The 20,383-nt window shown below is 39.5% G+C and overlaps 1 protein-coding gene across 5 annotated transcripts in view; it reads right to left on the bottom strand.

The window, feature by feature from the left end:
- Positions 1-20,383, bottom strand: part of PAPLN (papilin, proteoglycan like sulfated glycoprotein) — a 149,165-nt gene that overhangs the window by 88,659 nt on the left and 40,123 nt on the right. For 3 of the 5 annotated variants that reach the window (XM_089686871.1, XM_089686870.1, XM_089686874.1), the window contains exons 2-3: positions 2,932-3,138; positions 1,962-2,023 (exon numbers count right to left, since the gene is read on the bottom strand). In XM_089686871.1, coding sequence (XP_089542997.1) covers positions 1,962-2,018 — 57 coding nt within the window. In that variant the 5' untranslated portion in view covers positions 2,019-2,023; positions 2,932-3,138. The remainder of the gene's footprint in view (positions 1-1,961; positions 2,024-2,931; positions 3,139-20,383) is intronic. The other 2 variants (XM_089686872.1, XM_089686873.1) reach the window with 1 other exon arrangement.

The following is a 20,383-nucleotide window of genomic DNA, read 5'->3' as shown; positions in this document are numbered from 1 at the left end:
TTTGAATTTTATGCGTTGGGCAATCGGAAGCCAGTGGAGGGATTGGCAGAGGGGGTGGCGGATATGGAGCGGTTAGTAAGGTGGATGAGTCTGGCCGCAGAATTCAGGATAGACTGAAGCAGGGATAGCCTGTGTTGAGGTAGGCCAGTGAGGAGGGAGTTACAGTAATCAAGTCGTGATATAATAAGGGAGTGAATGAGTTGCTTTGTAGTTTCTGCAGTTAGGAACGGACGTATTTTGGAGATGTTGCGGAGGTGGAGTCTGCATGAATTAGTCAGCAATTGGACCTGGGGCTGGAAAGACAGATTGGAGTCTAGAATGACACCTAGTACTCTGGCTTGCGGGGTGGGGCTGATGTTGGCGTTGTTGGTCGTGATGGAGAGGTCGGGGGCGTGGGCTGGGGGGAAAACTAGGAGCTCGGTTTTGGCAAGATTTAATTTGAGGAAGTGGAGTGACATCCAATCTGATATGTCGTTCAGAAGTCTAGTGATTCGGGTGGAGACTGAAGGGGTGAGGCGAGGGGTAGAGAGATAGATTTTAGTGTCATCGTCATAGAGGTAGTAGTTGAAACCGTGGGAGTGTATTAGTTGACCAAGGGAGGAGGTGTAGCTGGAGAAGAGAAGGGGCCCGAGGACAGAACCTTGGGGGTCCCCAGCAGAGAGGGGGAGTGAGGGGGAGGTGGCAGCGTTACAGGTAACATTGAAGGAGCGTTGTGATAGATAGGAAGAGAGCCAGTAGAGAGCGGAGTCTCTGAGGCCAAAAGAGTATAGTTTTTTGAGGAGGAGGGGGTGGTCGACCGTGTCGAAAGCCGCAGAGAGGTCGAGGAGTAAGAGCACTGAGTAGTGGCCATTGGCTTTGGTGGTTGGCAGGTCGTTGGTGAGTTTGAGTAGGGCAGTTTCGGTGGAGTGTAGGGGACGAAAGCCGGACTGTAGGGGATCAAGGAGGTTGTTGTCGGTGAAATGGGAACTCAGGCGATCTTAGGCTAAGCCCTCAAGGAGTTTGGATGTAAATGGAAGCAGGGGGATGGGTCTAAGGTTGTTTAGGTCGGTAGGAAATACCCAGAGCCCATACCATCAGAGCCAGGCTGAGGCTGTATCAATATTCATGCTGCCATCTGCATAACTCCACACTAATCATCCAGAAACATCTCAAGTTTCCTGGATACAGGGGAAGCTATAGGCATACTGGCAGCAGCTGAGCACACTGAGCAGACCTAACTAAATGATCACAGATCACCAAGTAAAGTGAGCTAACTATGCTTTTACCTAACAAATAATTACAGCCACTCTGACTATGGAGTGACGACTACATTTACCTATCAAAACACAACTATTTCTATCTAAACCTAGCACCTATCTAGAAGGGTGCTACATACATAACGACAGTATTGGCACTATATAAATCTTGCATAATAATACATCTTGTATAATAATTCTCATCTGTGGATGTGTATTAACAGAGACTGCACATTATTACAGAGACCAGACCTAGAGGGGTGACTAGTGCCCAGGAGGCCTGATTTGTGACTCCAATGACCAGCACTAAACATTATTCCACTGAGACCAAAAACTTGGGCACGGAGGTTTCCTATGACCACTGCTATGCAGAAAAGACATTAGGATAAGTAGGAAAGCAAACTGGTCAGTGCAACCCTGTATCAGTTAAATCACAGATAACGTTCAACTTCTTCCCAGGAACATTTTATTGATTAAAACAAATAATAATAGCTTTATTTCTGAAAGTGGTTGCGGGCCTTACAGCCCTTTGCCTTCCGTAGTGTTATCTGGACCCCAGCATGGGTCTTGTATGTGTATCTGTGTTTGTTGTGTGATGTTTCCCTGTCCTTTATTGTTTGTTGTCGCTTTGTATCATATGATTTGTCATGGTTTGTATGTTTCTTTTAACATGCTTAATAAAATCTTTGGTAAAAGACAAAACAAATAATAATAGCTTGCACTTACTGAGTATGCTGAACCAAGTATTAGCGTTAATGTGACAAACAGCAATGGTGCCTTCATTTTACCTGAGAAAGAAGTGACAATTTTTAGTTAAAATGTTACGGAACAAATTATGGTTAGATGGATGAAAACAAACCAAAAACACAAAATTGTGTTCACAGAAAGGAGTATTTTTAAAAAGAAATATAGAAACATTTTTTGAGCATGCAGACCCTGCAGTTGTCTACGGTATCCTTTCTCCACTACCTCGTACTTCACTGGGTGGATTTACCAAAGGCAAATATAGACTGTGCAGTTTGAAAGTGCAGTTGCACTCATTGTCCCCAGAGCTTAGTGAATGTGATAAAGCTCTTCTGATTTTCATTATCCAATCACATGCAAGCAAAAATGCCGTTTTTATATTTTCCTTGCACCTAATTAGGTGTTTTTTTTACAAAGTGAAGCTTCACCACATTCACTAAGCTCTAGGGAAAATACGTGCAACTGAAAGTTGAAAAATATTTCAAAGTACAGATAACATTATAACTCACAACATTTTTATCAACTAGTATGCAGTGCAATAATATGTCTGTATAAATTAGGAAGGTCCTCATATACATAGTTTTGGTAGATCTAAAGTGGACGGTACAAAGATTGTACAGTCTGATCGTAGGTGTATGGTGACCCTTATAGGCTTTTAAAGAACAAGCAGATGTTTTCTCACTGGGGAATTAAAAGCAGCAATCTGTTATTTTTGTAAACGGGAAATTCATGGCCTGATAACATATCTGAAAATTGAGCAGATGTGATACACCAGATACATCCTGTGTATACATTTCAGTGATAAATTGTGTGAATTTCTAAACACAAGGTCAAATAATGTATTAAACAGAAGTGGAAATTTATCATTGGCCAACACAAGTTTCAAGAAGCTCTGAACAGTATTACTATTCCCAGGAGGAGAAACAGATCTGACATGTATATACAGGCCTACCTGTTCTTCCCAACTGTTTGCTTTTGGCTCTGAGTATGTGCCAACAAGCAGAATGGCAGGTCGTTTCATGCCAAGCTTTGAGCAAAGACCCAGTCTCACAGGCCTGCCAGCTTCAAGAACATTACTGTTTAGTCTGTGTCTGTTTTACACTGTCATATGGAGAGGCCAATATTTAGGAGTCCCAGATGTCTGTTTAGTTGATGGAGGCTGGAGAAAAATAAAGAAAAGGGGTGATGCTCAATTAAAACAATCTTCTGTTGAATATATGTAAACTAGTTAATACAGTTTGCAAACAAAAAGCACCCCAATATGTACTGTATATAGGGAAATGATTATATGTAGGAGAACATTATTATTATTGCAGCTTATACAACAATGAATTGTGGCTTCTGTATAAATACTTTTGCACTAAACTCTGCTAACATCTGCATTTGTAAGTTATTAAACAGCCTACTGAAACTGCTCACATAATATTCATATGCATGGTAAACAGTATTAAAAAGGCTGAGAACTATAGAGGTAATTATTAATAATTTGTAATTTTCTAAAGGAGTGATGAGACCAAGATAAATGTTTTTGGAACTGATGGCTTCAAAACTGTATGGCATTGCAAAGGTGAAAATACAAAGAAAAATGCATGGTGCCTACAGTGAAACATGGTGGTGGCAGTGTCTTTCTGTGAGGCTGCATGAGTGCTGCTGGTGTCGGGGAGCTGCATTTCATTGATGGTATCATGAATTCACAGATGTACTGCTCTATATTGAAAGAGAAGATGCTATCATCGCTCCAAGCCCTTGGTCGTCGTACACTTTTTTTGACATGAAAATGATCCAAAGCACACATCTAAGGCCACTGTTGCATGAAGAAGAAGAACAGGGTGAAAGTGTTTCAGGGACCAACTATGTCTCCTGATCTGCACCCAATCGAACACCTATGGGGAATTCTGAACAGACAAGTTGAGCATCACTCTCCATCCAGCATCCAAGCTCTAAAAGAGGTCATTCTTGAAAAATGGAAAAAGATAGATGTTGCAATATGCAGCCAACTTGTTCATTCCATGCCTAGAAGACTTGGAGCTGTCCTTATAAATCATGGAGGTCATACAAAATACTAGATGTAGTAGTTTTTGTTGTGGGGTGTATTCATTTTTGCATCAACTAATTTGAGTAAAACTGAAGATTTTGTAATCTAAGTTATATTATTAACCTTACTTTCATTTAATGAGCTAAACAAATGTTCTATAAAACTCAGTTTTGTCAAAATTTTGGAAATTGTCCTTATGTTAATTGAGATATTGATTAAAATATTACTTTTCAAAAGGGGTGTACTCATTTATGCTGAGCACTGTATATCATCACCTTTTTTCCCCCATTTTGTTTCCAGTAACAAATTGATTGTGAGTTCCTTTTTTTTCCCCTTTCAGGCTCTCTTCCTTTTCTTGTCTTTTTGTGATGAGCCTTCTATTGCTTTGGTTATTTTGATGCATATCTCAGTAGTTTTATCCCTTAAGGGGACTATACAATTCACCAGAAAGACTAGAGTTTCCCATGTCTTTTATGTATATTATGAAGTCCTTTTTTTATTTACTGTACGTATACAACCTTATTTCATTTTATTTATGTTTTCAGTTTCATTACGATCTCTAGTCACATACATTGATTAAACATTTTAATGATGTTCTTTTTCTTGGCCTTGTTGGAGATTCACACTTGCACATCTTATATGCTATTTGTTGACCCTTCCCTGGGGGTTTTTCATCTCTACTGGTCACCTGTTCGGCTCCATGACATCATATCTGCCTAACCTCAGCTCCCGGCACAGATGTACTACAGCAACTCCTCTACATCTAATAGCCATTAGTGTTCATCCCCTTCCCTGTAATAGGGTTGGTGAGAATGAATTAGTGCTAGATGGTCTGTGCATTTTTGTTAACAGAGCGTGGGACATAATGTAGTAGACTTAGTTTTTTTCTTAAAGTCATCTTAACTGCTTCCTGACCACCCAACTGTGAAGGAAATAAGTATTTGAACCCTTGCTGATTTTGCATGTTTGCCCACTCACAAAGAAATGATCAGTCTAAAAATTGAATGGTAGGTATATTGTAATACTGAGAGACAGAAAAGCAACAAAAAATTCAAAAGAAATGCATGTCTAACAAATTATGCACAGATTTACATGTTCATGAGGGAAATAAGTATTTGATCCCCTTCACAAAACATGACTTAGTACTTGGTGGCAAATCCCTTGTTGGTAATCACAGAGGTCAGACGTCTCCTGTAGTTGGCCACCAGGTTTGCACACATCTCAGGAGGGATTTTGGCCCACTCCTCTTGACAGATCCTCTCCAAGTCATTACGGTTTGGTGGCAGACATTTGGCAACTCGAACTTTCAGCTCCCTCCACAGATTTTCAATTGGATTAAGGTCTGGAGACTGGCTAGGCCACTCCAGGACCTTAATGTGCTTTTTCTTGAGCCACTCCTTTGTTGCCTTGGCCGTGTGTTTTGGGTCATTGTCATGCTGGAACACCCATCCACTACCCATTTTCAATGTCCTGGCTGAGGGAAGAAGGTTCTCACCCAAGATTTGACGGTACATTGTCCCATCCATTGTCTCTTTGATGCGGTGCAGTTGTCCTGTCCCCTTAGCAGAAAAACACCCCCAAAGCAGAATGTTTCCACCACCATGTTTGGCAGTTAGGATGGTGTTCTTGTGTGATAGCACTTGACTAATAGAAGTGAATGTTGTTTAGGATCTACTATAAAGTGATTCTTCAAAGCAGCAGATCCATGGTTGAAATAAAATATAGGTGGCATATGTTCTGATCCTAGGCTGCTACCGCTCTGACAGCAGCAAAGGAAGAACTTGTTAGATGGTAAATTCTTGTGTACTGAGGAGTGTCAGGTGCAATAGGTCATTTCATTTTTTTAAACATTTAATGCATGGGTGTCCCAAGACTGCTATAAATGCGGCCCAACACAATATTGTAAAATTACTTTAAAATGTTGATTTGAAGGGTAACTCCACTTTTGTGGGGAAAAAATAGCAAATAAAAAAAATTATATAGCATATACAATTGTGACACAAGTCATACTGTTATTGAATATTGTTAAAAAATAAATTTACTTTTCAATCTGCAGCACTGTAAAATTTTGTAAATGCAATAAGGCAACCTGGAGGTGTTCTGTATACATATGTTGTACAGAACACCCCCAGAAATGTAATTTCCTGCTTGTGTGATTGGCTTACTGATTTTCCCAGAAGTCTTCACTAAAATACAACAATTTTTGGCATCCCCTGGAACAAAATGTATTTTTTGGTGAGATACTCCCAAAGGTAAATCAAGTCTAGAGGAATGCAGACCCTGCAATTTTCCTCATTAGAACCCTTCAAGTGCAGCAGCTGACTGATAATTATAAAACCACTCCCATACAGGGTCATTTTGCACGTAGACACAGACAAACAGCTATTTCTTCAGGCCAACAAAAGGTAGGATTCTGCCACAAAAGTGGAGTTACTCTTTAATTTGGGAATTTTATGGGGGAATTTATTGTAACACACACATGCAGCTGAAAAAAAAAATGAGTGTCTCTTTATTGGACTTTTATAGGAAAAATTTCCCACTCTTCACAATCACGCCGTATTCATGACATCAATTTTCAACAGCACCTATAAATGTGATCAACTATTTTTAAGGATGAAGCACATGAAGGGCAAAATTAGAACCAAAATATCTGAGAATACCATGAGAGTTCATTGAGAATTGCTACTACATCAATTGAACCAGATATTGATGTGTTAGTTTATCAAAATCAGTGTCAAATATCACACTAGTTTTATGTTGCCCTCTTTTACTTTTTCCCTTCCCAACAAAGAAAGCTTGGAAAACTTGCAAAGGGTTTTAGTCTTTCCCTTCTTTATCAAAAACTAACAAAGGAAAAAAAAAGATGATGGGGCGTTGCTTGCTTATGTCCAAAGTAAAAAGTGCCGATGCACTGCTCTCTCCTGGATGCTTGCTCCTGGCCCAATAGCTTCCAATTCCAGCCTTTGCTTATGAGAAGGATGGTATAAAGACCTCTAAACTGAACCAGTATTCAAGCAGGGCTAAAAACAAGCACTTACAAGCTATTTTACAGCTGCCTCAAGTGATTGGATGAACATCAAAAGGCATTTGACTAACAAATGTAACTCATCAGAGCTACTAGATTGGCTCCATAACAAGACAAACAATGGGTCACAGTTGAATTCCTGACTTCCCCTTTCCAGCCCAAAACTCTTCTGTGGTCTTACTGTACAGGAGTGAATTGAAACAAGGCTTAATGTTTACGAATAAAGTAGTAACTGGTGTGGACCTCATGAGAGATATGGCCTTTCTGCCAATTCAGGCCCACTACTAACTCCTCTTCTGGATACCCACAATTCCTGTTCTCCACGCCACAGGCCATGGAACTTGGAATTATTCTGGCTTCAAGTTAAACATAAAACAAGATGATCTTCAATTCAAAACCCTGTCCTTGTAAACATTATTACATTGGTTGCTTACTACCTTTGAGACACTTTACTCTCAATCCCATGCCCCACAAAACACAATTTTCTTGCAGTACCAATTAATTTTAAGCCACAAGGCACATGCACCAACATCCTTTATTTCCAATAGGAAAAGGGCTGCCAGGTAACCATATCCAAAAAAAATTGGCAAAAAGCACTAACACTTTTTCATACTCTTTCATATTTCTTGAAAAGTTCTAGAATGAAATGATAAAATCCTAAACAGATGATACTGTTGCCCTCTGTCTGGGCCTCCTGGACTATTTTTAAATACCCCTTCAAATTTCAAGCCCATTTCTCCAACTAACCACTTTATTCATGAGGTCTAAAAAGCTCCAGTACTAACCCCCTTTCCTCCAATCCTTCAAACCTACCCCGACACACGCACAATGTTTTTTTCCCTTTTTCCTCCCCATCCTTTTCTGTTCTCTATTGCTTCTCTAGATAGCTTTCTGCTATAACCATACCATTAACGTGGTAGTAAAGAAAAAAGTGCACAACACATGATACATTTTTTGCCAATTTAGTCTTCCTCTCAAGTTGAGACATATGACATATGGTGGTGCTGAGATATACAGGTGAAACTGGAAAAATTAGAATATTGTGCAAAAGTTAATTTATATCATGGGATTACTGTGCTTGATTGGCCAGCAAACTCACCTGACCTGAACCCCATAGAGAATCTATGGGGCATTGCCAAGAGAAAGATGAGAGACATGAGACCGAACAATGCAAAAGAGCTGAAGGCCGCTATTGAAGCATCCTGGTCTTCCATAACACCTCAGCAGTGCCACAGGCTGATAGCTTCCATGCCATGCCGCATTGAGGCAGTAATTGCTGCAAAAGGGGCCCAAACCAAGTACTGAGTACATATGCATGCCTATACTTTTCAGAGGTCCGATATTGTTCTGTGTACAATCCTTGTTTTATTGATTGCATGTAATATTCTAATTTTCTGAGATTTGGGGTTTTCATGAGCTGTAAGCCATAATCATCACAATTATGACAAATCACAGCTTGAACTATCTTGCTTTGCATGTAATGAGTCTATCTCATATATTAGTTTCACCTTTTAAGTTGCATTACTGAAATAAATGAACTTTTGCACAATATTCTAATTTTTCCAGTTTCACCTGTACACCATATTGTCCAAAGTATAGAGATGCCTGTCTTTGCACAGACATGAACTTTAATGGAATCCCAGTCTTAGTCCGTAAAATTCAATATTGAGTTGGCCCACCCTTTGCAGCTATAACAGCTTCAACTCTTCTGGGAAGGCTGTCCACAAGGCAAGTACTGTTCTCCTGGCAACTGCCAAACCCAGACACATCCATCGGATTGCCAGACAGAGAAGTGTGATTCGTCACTCCAGAGAACATGTCTCCGCTGCTCTAGAGACCAGTGGCGGCATGTTTTTCACCACTGCATCCGACGCTTTGCATTGCACTTGGTGATGTAAGGCTTGGATGCAGCTGCTCGGCCATGGAAACCCATTCCATAAAGCTCTGTATGCACGGTTGTGCTAATGTGAAGGCCACACAAAGTTTGGAGGTCTTTAGCTATTAACAGTTGTCGACTTCTGCGCACTGTGCACGTCAGCGTGCGATGACCCTGCTCTGTCATTTTACGTGGCCTACCACTTCAAAGCTGCTGCTGTTGTTCCCAGTTGCTTCCACTTTGTCATAATACCACTAACAGTTGAACGTGGAATATTTAGTAGCAAGGAAATTTCATGGATGGACTTATTGCACAGGTAGCAACCTATCATGGTACCACGCTTGAATTCACTGAGCTCCTGAGAGCGACCCATTCTTTCACAAATGTTTGTAGAAGCAGTCTGCATGTCTAGTTGCTTGATTTTATACACCTGTGGCCATGGAGGTGATTGGAACACCTGAATCCAATGATTTGGAGGGGTGTCCCAATACTTTTGCCACTATAGTGTATTACTTAATTTCTGTATTTGCTTATTTGTCTACTTTATATATGACAATGTTCTGTTTTTACCAGTTGAATATTTCCTAATAAAATTTAATTTGAAAGGAGGAAAAAAGTGAGGTAGAGTTCTTTCTGGAGTTAAGCTGGCCATAGATGGGTAGAATTTTGAATGAAAATTCCTAGGAAAAGAATGGTCTAAGAAGTTTGTTCATCTTTCTAGTCATTAGTGGGTCGAATCAATGTTTGTTTGTTTTTTTTTTATTAATATTTTATTAAGTTTTACATTTTATCTCTTCCATCAATTAAAATTTCGACATAACGTATTCCAATACTTTACCCAACATCCAAAAGATACAAACTCCCTCTTCCCCCTTCCCTATCCCACCCCTTGCCTTCCCTTCCCTCCCCACCCCCACTTCTCAGCAACATTTCTCTCTCTTTTGGAATCCTAGGGTATTCATATATTATATTATATATCTTATACAATTTCAGTTAATTTAACCTTCTTGAACTCCTCCCACTTTTTCCATTTCTCACGAAAACACTCCACTTTATCCTCCTCTATATGGTATAGTTCTTCCATCCTATATATCTGGTCTACCTTTTTAATCCAGTCCGATATTCTTGGTGCTTCCTGTTCCATCCAGAATTTAGTAATCAAACTCTTTGCTGCATTAATATAGTGCAATAACCCTAAATTTTTAAACCTTTCAACGGTTAACTCTGTTCTGTGAAAGAGACATACCCCTGGCTCCTTTAATATTTTTATCCCAGTTATTTCTTGTGTCAAGTGAAGTACTTCTTCCCAATATTTTTGGATTTTGTGACACTCCCACCAAATGTGACCTACTGTGCCCTGTTCCCCACAACCCCTCCAACATAAAGGTGATTTATCCCTCTTTTGTTTGTGTACTATACTTGGTGTCATATACCACCTCGCCAAGCATTTATAGTTCATCTCTACCTCTTTCATGCTCACATTACCGTGTGTTAACTTGTAAATCTTTTTTTGTTTATCCTCCTCTATTTTTATTCCTAATTCTCTTTCCCATCTCTCCATATATGCCGGTACCGTATTTGTTGTTAAGTTTGTAAGAATTTTATATATTTTCGAAGTTCCATGTTTCCCATCTCCCCATGTACTAAACAATTTTTCGAATGGGTTCCATTGTTCTTTCTTCCTTAGGGGCCTAGGAGGTTTTTCTATGAAATGTTTTATTTGTAGATACCGCCACTCATCTACTTTAATGAATAACTCTCTCTTCTTCTTCAATTCTACTAAGGGGCAAATTTCCACACCTTTCATTAGATCTCTTAATTGAGTATCTCCCTTCCTTATCCATCTCCCTGTGATCTTTTCATTCCCCGGTGGAAAAAAAACTGTCTTTACAATAGGCATCAACATAGAGTTAAATTCCCATCCCATCTGTTTGTACATTGTGTCACAAGCTCCCAAAACAATTCTTGTGAATACACTTGTACTTTCTGTCAGTCCACGGACGTGAGGTGGCAACCATATTATCCTATCCAAATGTGTTTTACTTAGTGTTTTCTATCCAACTTTTTCCCTGTGAGTTATGTGTCCAATCAAAAATTCATGCTATTAAGACTGCATTATAATATCTTCTGAAATCAGGTACACCTAAACCCCCATTTTCGTTGTCTCTAGTTAGAACTTCATAGCTTATTCTAGGTTATTTCTCCATATGAACTTTAGCATAATTTTTTTTTATTATCCTAAAATACAGTCCAGGTAGCTTTATTGGGATCATCTGGAATTTATATAAAATGTTTAGAACGATTACTATTTTAATTAAATTTATTCGTCCTATCCATGATATACCACCTATCCCAAATTTTCTAATTTCATCTTTAATTTCGTTTAATAATGGAATATAATTTACTTTGTATAGATTCTTCAAGGAGACTGCTAACTTTATTCCTAAGTATTTTAGTTCTTTTTCCTTCCAAGAGAAAGAAAATTCCCTTTGCAAAGCCTTTCTCTCTCCTCTTGGAAGATTTATATTCAAGATTTCTGTTTTAGTTGGGTTAATTTTCAAGTTAGACAACTCCCCATATTCCTTCAATATTTTCATTAAATTGGGGAATATTATCCTTGGGTTACCTACATAGAAGAGCAAGTCGTCGGCATACGCCGCAACTTAATGCTCTGTCGCTCCTATCCTAATTCCGTTGATATCTGTATTTTTCCTCATTTTCTCTAAAAGGGATTCTAAGGACAGGACGAACAGCAGCGGTGACAAAGGGCATCCCTGACGTGTCCCATTATACATCTTAAAACTCTCTGATATTTCTCCGTTAACCTTTATTGCAGCTGATGGTTGACTATACAATTTCCCTATCCATATTCTCATTTTAGGACCCATCCCCAGGACTTTCAGTGTATCCAACATATACCCCCAGTCAACTCTGTCAAACGCTTTTTCAGCGTCTACCGACAGTAACAATTCAGGGAATTTTTCTCTTTTACTTTTTTGTATGAGCATTATTGATCTTAATCCATTATCCCTACCCTCTCTCCCAGGGACAAACCCCACTTGATCGATATGCATCCACTCCGGCATTAACTCCTTCAGCCTACTTGCCAGCACTTTTGCATACAGTTTGGTATCTATGTTTAATAGGGATATCGGCCTATAACTAGAACACTGTGTACTGTCTTTCCCTTCTTTTGGTATTATTGTAATATGAGCCTGGAGGGATTCCTCCCTCATTTCCATCTCCCCTCCCAATGCGTTCATATATGTAGTTAATTTAGGTATCAATTGATCTTTAAATTTCTTATAGTATCTCACAGTATACCCATCTGGTCCTGGACTTTTCCCTGCCATAGTACTCTTCAATGCACTATCGATTTCTTCTTCTGTTATTGATCTCTCTAGGAATATTAATTGCTCTTCTCTCAATTTCGGTAATCCCGCCTCTTTTAGGTATATCTGTCTTTTTTTTTTACTTCTTTCTTCCTCATCTCTTATGGACTGTTGGGGATTGATATTATATAATTTACTATAATAATCTTTAAAAACTTTGCAATTTTTTGGTAGAGTATTTTAGTTCTCCTTTGTTATCTCTTATTTTCTCTATATAATTTCTACCTTTCTTTTTTCTTTGAGCTCTCATTAGGAATTTTCCTGGTCTATCTCCCCACCGATATCTTTCACTACCCATCTTATTAAACACTCTCCTTTTTTCTTCCTCCATTAATTGATTTAGTTCTTCTCATTTTTCCCATACCTTCTGCTTATTCTGTTTTATTATATTCTTTTTATGCATCTGTTCTAATTCAAATAATTCTCTATGAAGTGTGTTTATTCTCTCTTTCCTTTTCCTTTTTTACCCCAATCGCTATTAAGATTCCTCTAATATATGCCTTGTGTGCTTCCCATACAATCGCCACCGACACCTCCTCAGTCTCATTTCTTTCGAAATATAGTTCTATTTTTCTTTTGATTATCTGTTCCGTTTCCTGCTCCTGAAGAAGTGTCTTGTTTAATCTCCACATATTTACCTTTTTTTGTTCTCTTCCCCATTTTATCCTCATTGTGACAGGTGCATGATCAGAAAGCGTTATAGTTTCTATCGTTGCTTTCACCAAAGACTCTATGGGGTTTATTTACTAAAGCTGGAGAGTCCAAAATCAGACTCCCTTCTGCATAGAAACCAATCAGCTTCTAACCTCAACTTGTTCAATGAAGCTTTGGCAATGAAACCTGGAAGCTGATTGGTTTCTATGCAGAAGGGAGTCTGATTTTGGACTCTCCAGCTTTAGTAAATAAACCCCTATAAGTCTATGATCTAGCAATATATAATCCAAGCTTGAATACGTCATGTGCGTGAGAATAGAATGTATAATCTCTATTCCTTAGATTTTTAATTCTCCAGCTGTCCACCAACTGACAATATTGTATTGTTTTCTTTAATTCTTTCAAATGTTTGTTACCCTCTCTCAACACATGAGACGTCGAGTCGATCTATGGTTCCATGCAACAATTAAAATCTCCTGCCACAATTAATTTACCTTTTTTAAAATCTAATAGCTTCTTCAGTATGTTCTTTAGGTAGGCCTCTGATTTTTTTATTGGGGCAGTATATATTTGCCAATGTACATTCTACCTCTTGCAATTTCCCTTTTAGGAATAAAAATCTCCCCTCCGGATCCTCCATTTTATCTTCCAAACAAAACCTTACATTTTTCACAAACCCAATTGCCACCCCTTTAGCACGTTTAATTGGGGAGTCTGCATAATACCATAATGGGTAATGTTTACAATGCAGTTTCACATTTGTTTCTTGTATTAGATGAGTTTCCTGTATAAACACTACCTCAATAAATATTTTTTGTATTTCTCTAAGTATTTGAAATCTTTTCTCCCAACTATTTAGCCCTTTAATATTATAAGTCATAAAGTTAACCTCCTCCATTACTATATATATTTTCCATTCTTTCTTTCCTCAGGATTTTCTCTAGTTCTTTTATCTCCTTTCTTTTTGCTGAGTATCACCCTTATCCCTTTACTCTCCCTCATCACCCTCAATTTCCCCTTCCCTATCCTTCCACCACCCTCCCCATCCCTTAGGCTACCTTTTTGCCTACAAATCAGGTGGTGCTCCGACCACGAACAGTTCACCAGCCACCTATCCTCCTCCATGCCCTGTCTCTCGCTATATCTAATGCGTCTTTGATGATCCATCTATATGGCAGGGCTGGAGCAAAAGAAAGAAGAGGAGAGGAGAAGAGAGAGAAAACCCCCTTCTTCCTCTCTACCCCTCCTTCCAACTACCTGCCAATTTTCTTTTCCCGTAGCCCCTATCTCTCCTTCCTCCTCTTCCCACCCAAGTATCACCATTTTCTCTAATTCAAATCTCTCACAAAAGTCTCTCATATCTTCAGGAAATCTTAGTCTTGCTGTACGTCCATTTTTCCATCCAATCAAACACGCCGGGAAGCCCCATCTATACTGCACATCCCGCTTCCTCATCTGCTCCAACAATGGCCTCAGAGATCTTCTTGTCAGTGTCTCTACAGCTAGGTCTGCAAAAATCTGAATATTTATTTCTCCATATTTAATCAATGCTCTTCCTTTTATTTTATTCCGTATCTCTTCTTTATCCCCAAAATTATGGAATTGCACAATTATATCTCTTGATTTCTCTTTACCCCTTTCTTGTTGGAGCTTTCCTATTCTATACACATTGTCCAATTTAAGCGTCTCTTATATCAATCTGTTCATTATTGTATTCAAGATTTTACATATTATTCCCATTAGGTCTTCACCATGTGAGATCTCTGGTACTCCTCTTATCCTTAGATTACATCTCCTATCCCTATTTTCTTGTTCCTCTATCCTGTATATAGCAGCTTTTTGTTCTTTTCTCATTTCTATCGTCTGCTTTTCTAGTTTCAAAATAATTTGGGTCTGTTCTTCCACTTTTCCCTCTGTTTCTTCCACTCTTGCTATCATTTGCCCCAGATCTTTCTGTATTATCGCCATCTCTTGTTTTATTGATTTTTCAAGACTTTGAAAAATTTCTGTTATTTCTCATTTGTTTGGCATTTGTAGTTCCTTTTCTTGTTCTACCGCCTCAACTCTCTCATTTTTTGACTACTATTAGCCGTTTCCAGGGATAGTCTAGGACTTTCTTCCATACTGATTTCCAACACACTCCTTTCACTTAATCCTTGTTGTCTTTCTGGGGTCAGGTTCCCCTGTGAGGGTATACATTTTTTAATTGTACCTGTTTAGGAACTCTTGGGTCCACCTCCTTTGGCTATTTTGTTTTTCATGCCGTCTGAAATTTGAATCATTTATCCAAACTCTGTGGGGAGGGTTAGTTATTGTACAGTCCCAAATATCACTTTAAATTCTACACCACCAATCTCTTTACTTTTTCTTCCTTCTACTCCCCTGGGTAATCTCCCCCTATACGTTCACTTTAAGTATAGTTCTTTCATTTATTTCACACAATACATTTAATTACTCCTTTAGCTCTCACACTCACCCTCCTGCCGTCTTCTCTTCCACATGGGTTGGTTTCCAGGTCTTCCTTCCGTGGGCTGTGAGCTTGGTCTGTCCAGCCCCTCCATCAGTATTGCGCCTTTACTTTTATTTTTAGGGGGAGATTCCCCTGCAGGGTTCCTTTCTTGGGGGTCTGCACTCCAGCTTGTCAGTGGGAGAGCCGCCATCTCCCTCTGCCTAGGAACGACAGCCGGTTTCTCTTCCTACCAGTACTCCCTTGCGGGAGGTCACGTGGCCTCTTCTCGTCCTCTGGGCTCCCAGCAACCTGCTGCCCCGGACGGAAAGCTCCAGCCGTCCCGCAGCAGCAGTCCCCAGCCGCCCCGTCCTCCCCTCCGACTGACCTGCTCCACCACATCTCTCCATGCTCTATGTCTCCAGCAGGCACCCACTCACAGGTAGGGCTTAACGGGCACCTCTACCTTCATTGCAGGGCTCAATGAGGGACAGGCGGCAGCCTTATGGAGAGCGCTTACATCGCGCTCTCCCTCACCGCCATGACCAGGCTCCTCTCAATGTTTTGTTTTAGACCGCTGCGATGAGAAAATTCAAAGGAGCAGGATAGAAAATATTTTTCGAATAAAAATGTCTAAATGTGTATGTGGTTTTTATTTGGTAAAGTCCATTCATTCCAAAAGCAAATATTAAAAGCAAACACAATCTTTCAAACAGCATTTGAATGTTCTGAGAATTTTCCTGAGAAAAGCAAGAAAAGACTTTTCCTAAGAATTTTCATTTGAAATTCTATCCATCTATGGCCAGCTTAATGAAAAAGAATGACATTAACGAATTGTGGCAACCCCTTTAAGTGTTTTGAAGTGCACTGTAATCCCAGATAATCCCCTACAAATGTTTCCATTTTCTGTCTTTGAGAAATAACCATAGTACAAGATAAGCCTGAAAAACACCACAATGACAAGCACATTGTTGTTCTACTGTATCTCTGTTAATACAGGATATGACATATTTATTACAGATTTCATACTAGTTTCTCTTTCTTTACGGTCAATTAAAATAATTTGGAACTATGACAAATCTAATCCCCAGGCAGTTTACACTGAACTGAGCAAACATCAAAGCTGCACAGACAATCATTTAAGATGGAATTTCTATATAAATATACCTGAATCACTTACAATAAATTGAAAGGTTTATATATTACAGAGACATTAAAACAAAACCATGACTGCGGCACTTAATTATAACTGCATCTGCACTGATGGGGAACAATGATGGTGCGCTGCTCCTGAACTCAGAGCAGAATTGCCACTCTCATGATTGTTTGTCTTACTGTTGGATGAAAAATGTTTCTGGAACTCAGCTATCAGCATTGTCAAGGATGATTCACAAGTCTGTAGCTTACAAATCAGCACCTGACCTCCCCTCATCTTGCCCATTGCTTCCTGGGTTGACAACAGTGCATCTTTTGCTAGAACCCTCCCACTGTGAGCTACAGTGCCTGGGAGGGGAGAGCATGTGAGACAAAAAAGAAGGATTTGGCTCAGTCAGGGAAGGTAAAGGAAGCTATTTTATGAGGGTTGTACGTGACATAGTAACTAGATTTAGTACTTGTTTAGACTGTTACACAGGCACTTTTAGATGCACTTTTACAGCTTGCCGCCCGTCCACAATGTACTGCGGACGGGCGGCAGCTACAGGCAAAGCAATCTATGGGTATGTACTGTAGCTCTGGCTGTACTGACACAGGGGGGCTCTGTGCGCCTGAACGGTCATGCAGCACTCCCCACCTGAACATCCCGGTGGACGGGACCTGGTGATCATGACCCAGTGATCATGTGATCACTATACGTGCCACTGCCAGAAGGTTTGCTGTGTCTCCCAGCACAGTGTCAAGAGCATGGAAGAGATTCCTGGATACAGGAAGTTACTCTAAGAGAGCTGGACAGGGCCGTAGAAGGTCCTTAACTCATTAGCAGGACCATTTTCTGCTCCTTTTTGCTAGGAGGTACAGGATAAGCACTGCCAGAGCCCTACAAAATGATCTCAAGCAGGCCACTGGTGTGAATGTCTCTGACCAATCAGAAGCAGACTTCATGAGGGTGGCCTGAGGGCCCAACATCCTCTAGTGGGCTCTGTGCTCACTGCCCGGCACCATAGAGATCAATCCAGCATAATATTTTTCCCCATTGAGATCTGATGTGTTTTCAAAGTTTTCTTTTAATTTTTTTGAGCAGTGTATTTTATTAAACAATTGGGCAATATATTGTGTTTCTGTGCATTAAGATTCAAAAAAGTGTATTTTTTTTCCAATAAACTAGCGTTTGAAAAATCGCAAATATTGAGTGACATAAAAAATTGCAACACTCACCATTGTATTGTCTAGGGCCATTCCTTTAAAAAAATATATATAATGTTTGGGGTTCAAATAATTTCCTAGCAGAAAAAAAGGTTTTTCATGTAACCAAAAAGTGTCAGAAAAGGCTTGGTCTTCAAGTGGTTAGACACATGGGTGATGTGTGTCAGGAGCTTCTAATGTTGGCCCTGAAATGCCAAGAGAGCAGGGGGAGGACTGACCATTTGGAAACTGGGGCACTGCCCGAGGGCCAGGGGTTAGTAGGGGGCCCCATGAGATGCCCCTGGTACCTTTTTCATAGGCTTTTTGTGGTTTGGGCAAGGACACAGGGGCCCCATGATCCCCTATTGCCCAGGGGCCCCATGAATTGTCAGTCCGCCCCTGCAAGAGAGTAGAAGCACCCCCCTTCTCCCAAATTCTCTCTTTTTGGAAAATTGACACTCCAAGGCATTTTATAAGGGGCATGGTGAGTATTTTGAAGATCTCATTTGTTGCCACAAGTTTTTGGAAAATGAAGAAAGAAAACAAATATATTTTTTCTTTTCTTTTTTTCTTTTTCATAACCCTGTGACAAAAACGATATCTGCAAAACACTCACCATGCCTCTTATCAAATTCCTTGGATTGTCTACTTTCCAAAAAGGGGTCATTGGGGAGGGAGGGGGTGTTTGTACTGTCCTTGCATTTTAGGGCCTCCGAAACTGTGATAGGTAGTGAGGAAGTGATATGAGGAAATATGCCCTTTGAAAGCCTGAAGGTGGTCATTGGTTTTGGGGTCCTGTATGTGGATAGGTTGCCAAAAAAGTCTCTCACATGTGGTATTCCTATACTCGGGGGAGGAAGCAGAATGAGTTTTGGGGTGTTATTCCACATATACCCATGGCATATGTGTGCAATATATAATTTAAGTCACACCTTTGTGTAAACAAAAAAAAATTTAAATTTGTAAGAAATTTGTGGCAAAAAAATAAATAAATTCTTCCATGAACTCAACATGCCTCTCAGCAAATTTCTTGAGGTTTCCACTTTCCAAAAAGGGGTCATTTGGGGGTCTTTGTACTGCCCTGGCATTTTAGCACCTCAAGAAATGTGATAGGCAGTTAGAAAGTAAAAGCTTCATCAATTTCAGTATCTATACCATAGTTTGTAGACGCTATAACTTTCACACAAACCAATTAATATACACATATTGAGATTTTTTTTTAAAAAAGACATGTAGCAGAATACATTTTGGTGTAAATGTATGACTAACATTGAGTTTACTGGATATTTTTTGTAACTGAAAGTAGAAAATATTTTTTTTTCTTTCAAAATTTTCAGTATTTTTTCATTCAGATCACAAAAAATAAAAAACCCAGTAGTGATCAAATACCACCAAAAGAAACATATATTAGTGTGAAAAAAGGACACAAATTTAGTTTAATTTAGAACAGTGTTGCATGACCACGCAATTACCAGTTGAAAAAGCACAGTGCTGAATAGCAAAAAATGGCCTGGTCAGGACGGGGAGTAAATCTTCTGGAGGGCAAGTGGTTAATGTGTGAGTACTTTTTGATAATGCTGTTTTTTTAGTTGGACCTAATGGTCATCTTTTTATGTGTGTTATGAACCCTTATTCTTTACTCTAAAGCCTAACTCAACATTTCTACCTCTAAAAGCCATCTCCTTCTGTCATAACATTTTTGCATGAAGGCATCACAGTTGTTTTTGAAAGATTTAATGATTTAAAAGAACATACATATGACACACTACAGCCTACCAGTCCTTATCTGTGATTTGATTTAATATCTTTTAAGCATTTTTCCCATATTTTCACCTGATCATCCTTCCTGCCCTGACAAAGTTAAAAGAGAAGTTTCTCGAAAAAAACAAACCTACATAATCACCTGAAAGTCTTACTAAAGGCAAAACATTTTTTTGGATAATGTGTGTCATATGGGAGCTCAGGATTACCACCAGCCATTTGAAAAAGTGACAATCTTTGTTGGAGTGTGCATACTGTCCAGAAAAACAAAACAGCTTATTCACAAACACAAAATAGTCCATAACTCAGGTTCAGTGGAAAAAAAGTAATTTCTTGCTGCCACTCTACTGGTCCCACACTGGGATTTTGGGGGTTTCCAATCTACTTCAGGAGTCCTAAAGAGGAGGTTTTCTCAGTTCAGCAACTGTGGCTCAATCCCAGGCTTCGTCAACCTCTTTTCAGACCCCCACACATTTCTTCTATTTCCAAAGGTTTGTTTTTATTGCTGTCAGTGTCCTGGTTTGTGAGATTCATTCTAATTGGCTGAATCACACCAGAAAAAAGTAAAGGTAAATCCTTTACTATTGCCATTGGAACAGGAATAGAAGAGAAATCTTCTGGGGGCATTTGTAATGCTAGTACGGGATTCCCCCCACTTCCTGTTCAGTCTATAGGATAAGAAGTGAAGGGAAATCTCAATTATTAGACACAAAGAGCGCTGCCATGCCAGGATCTAAAAAGAGTTGTCCCAGGATTTTGGACAAGGCAGGTTGAAGGGCCCCAGGGAGCTTTTGTCATGCAGAGGAAACTGACCTTCCAGTTTCCTCATTGTTTACTAAAGTCAGTTTTGGGACCTGGAGCTCAGAAAGTTCAAA

This window comes from Staurois parvus, unplaced genomic scaffold (genome assembly GCF_062004578.1).
Source record: "Staurois parvus isolate SC_StPar_1 unplaced genomic scaffold, SC_StPar_1.0 ptg000414l, whole genome shotgun sequence".
Lineage (NCBI taxonomy): Eukaryota > Metazoa > Chordata > Amphibia > Anura > Ranidae > Staurois > Staurois parvus.
The sequence above is the reverse complement of the archived record's forward strand: the minus strand, read 5'-3'. Positions and strand labels throughout refer to the sequence as shown.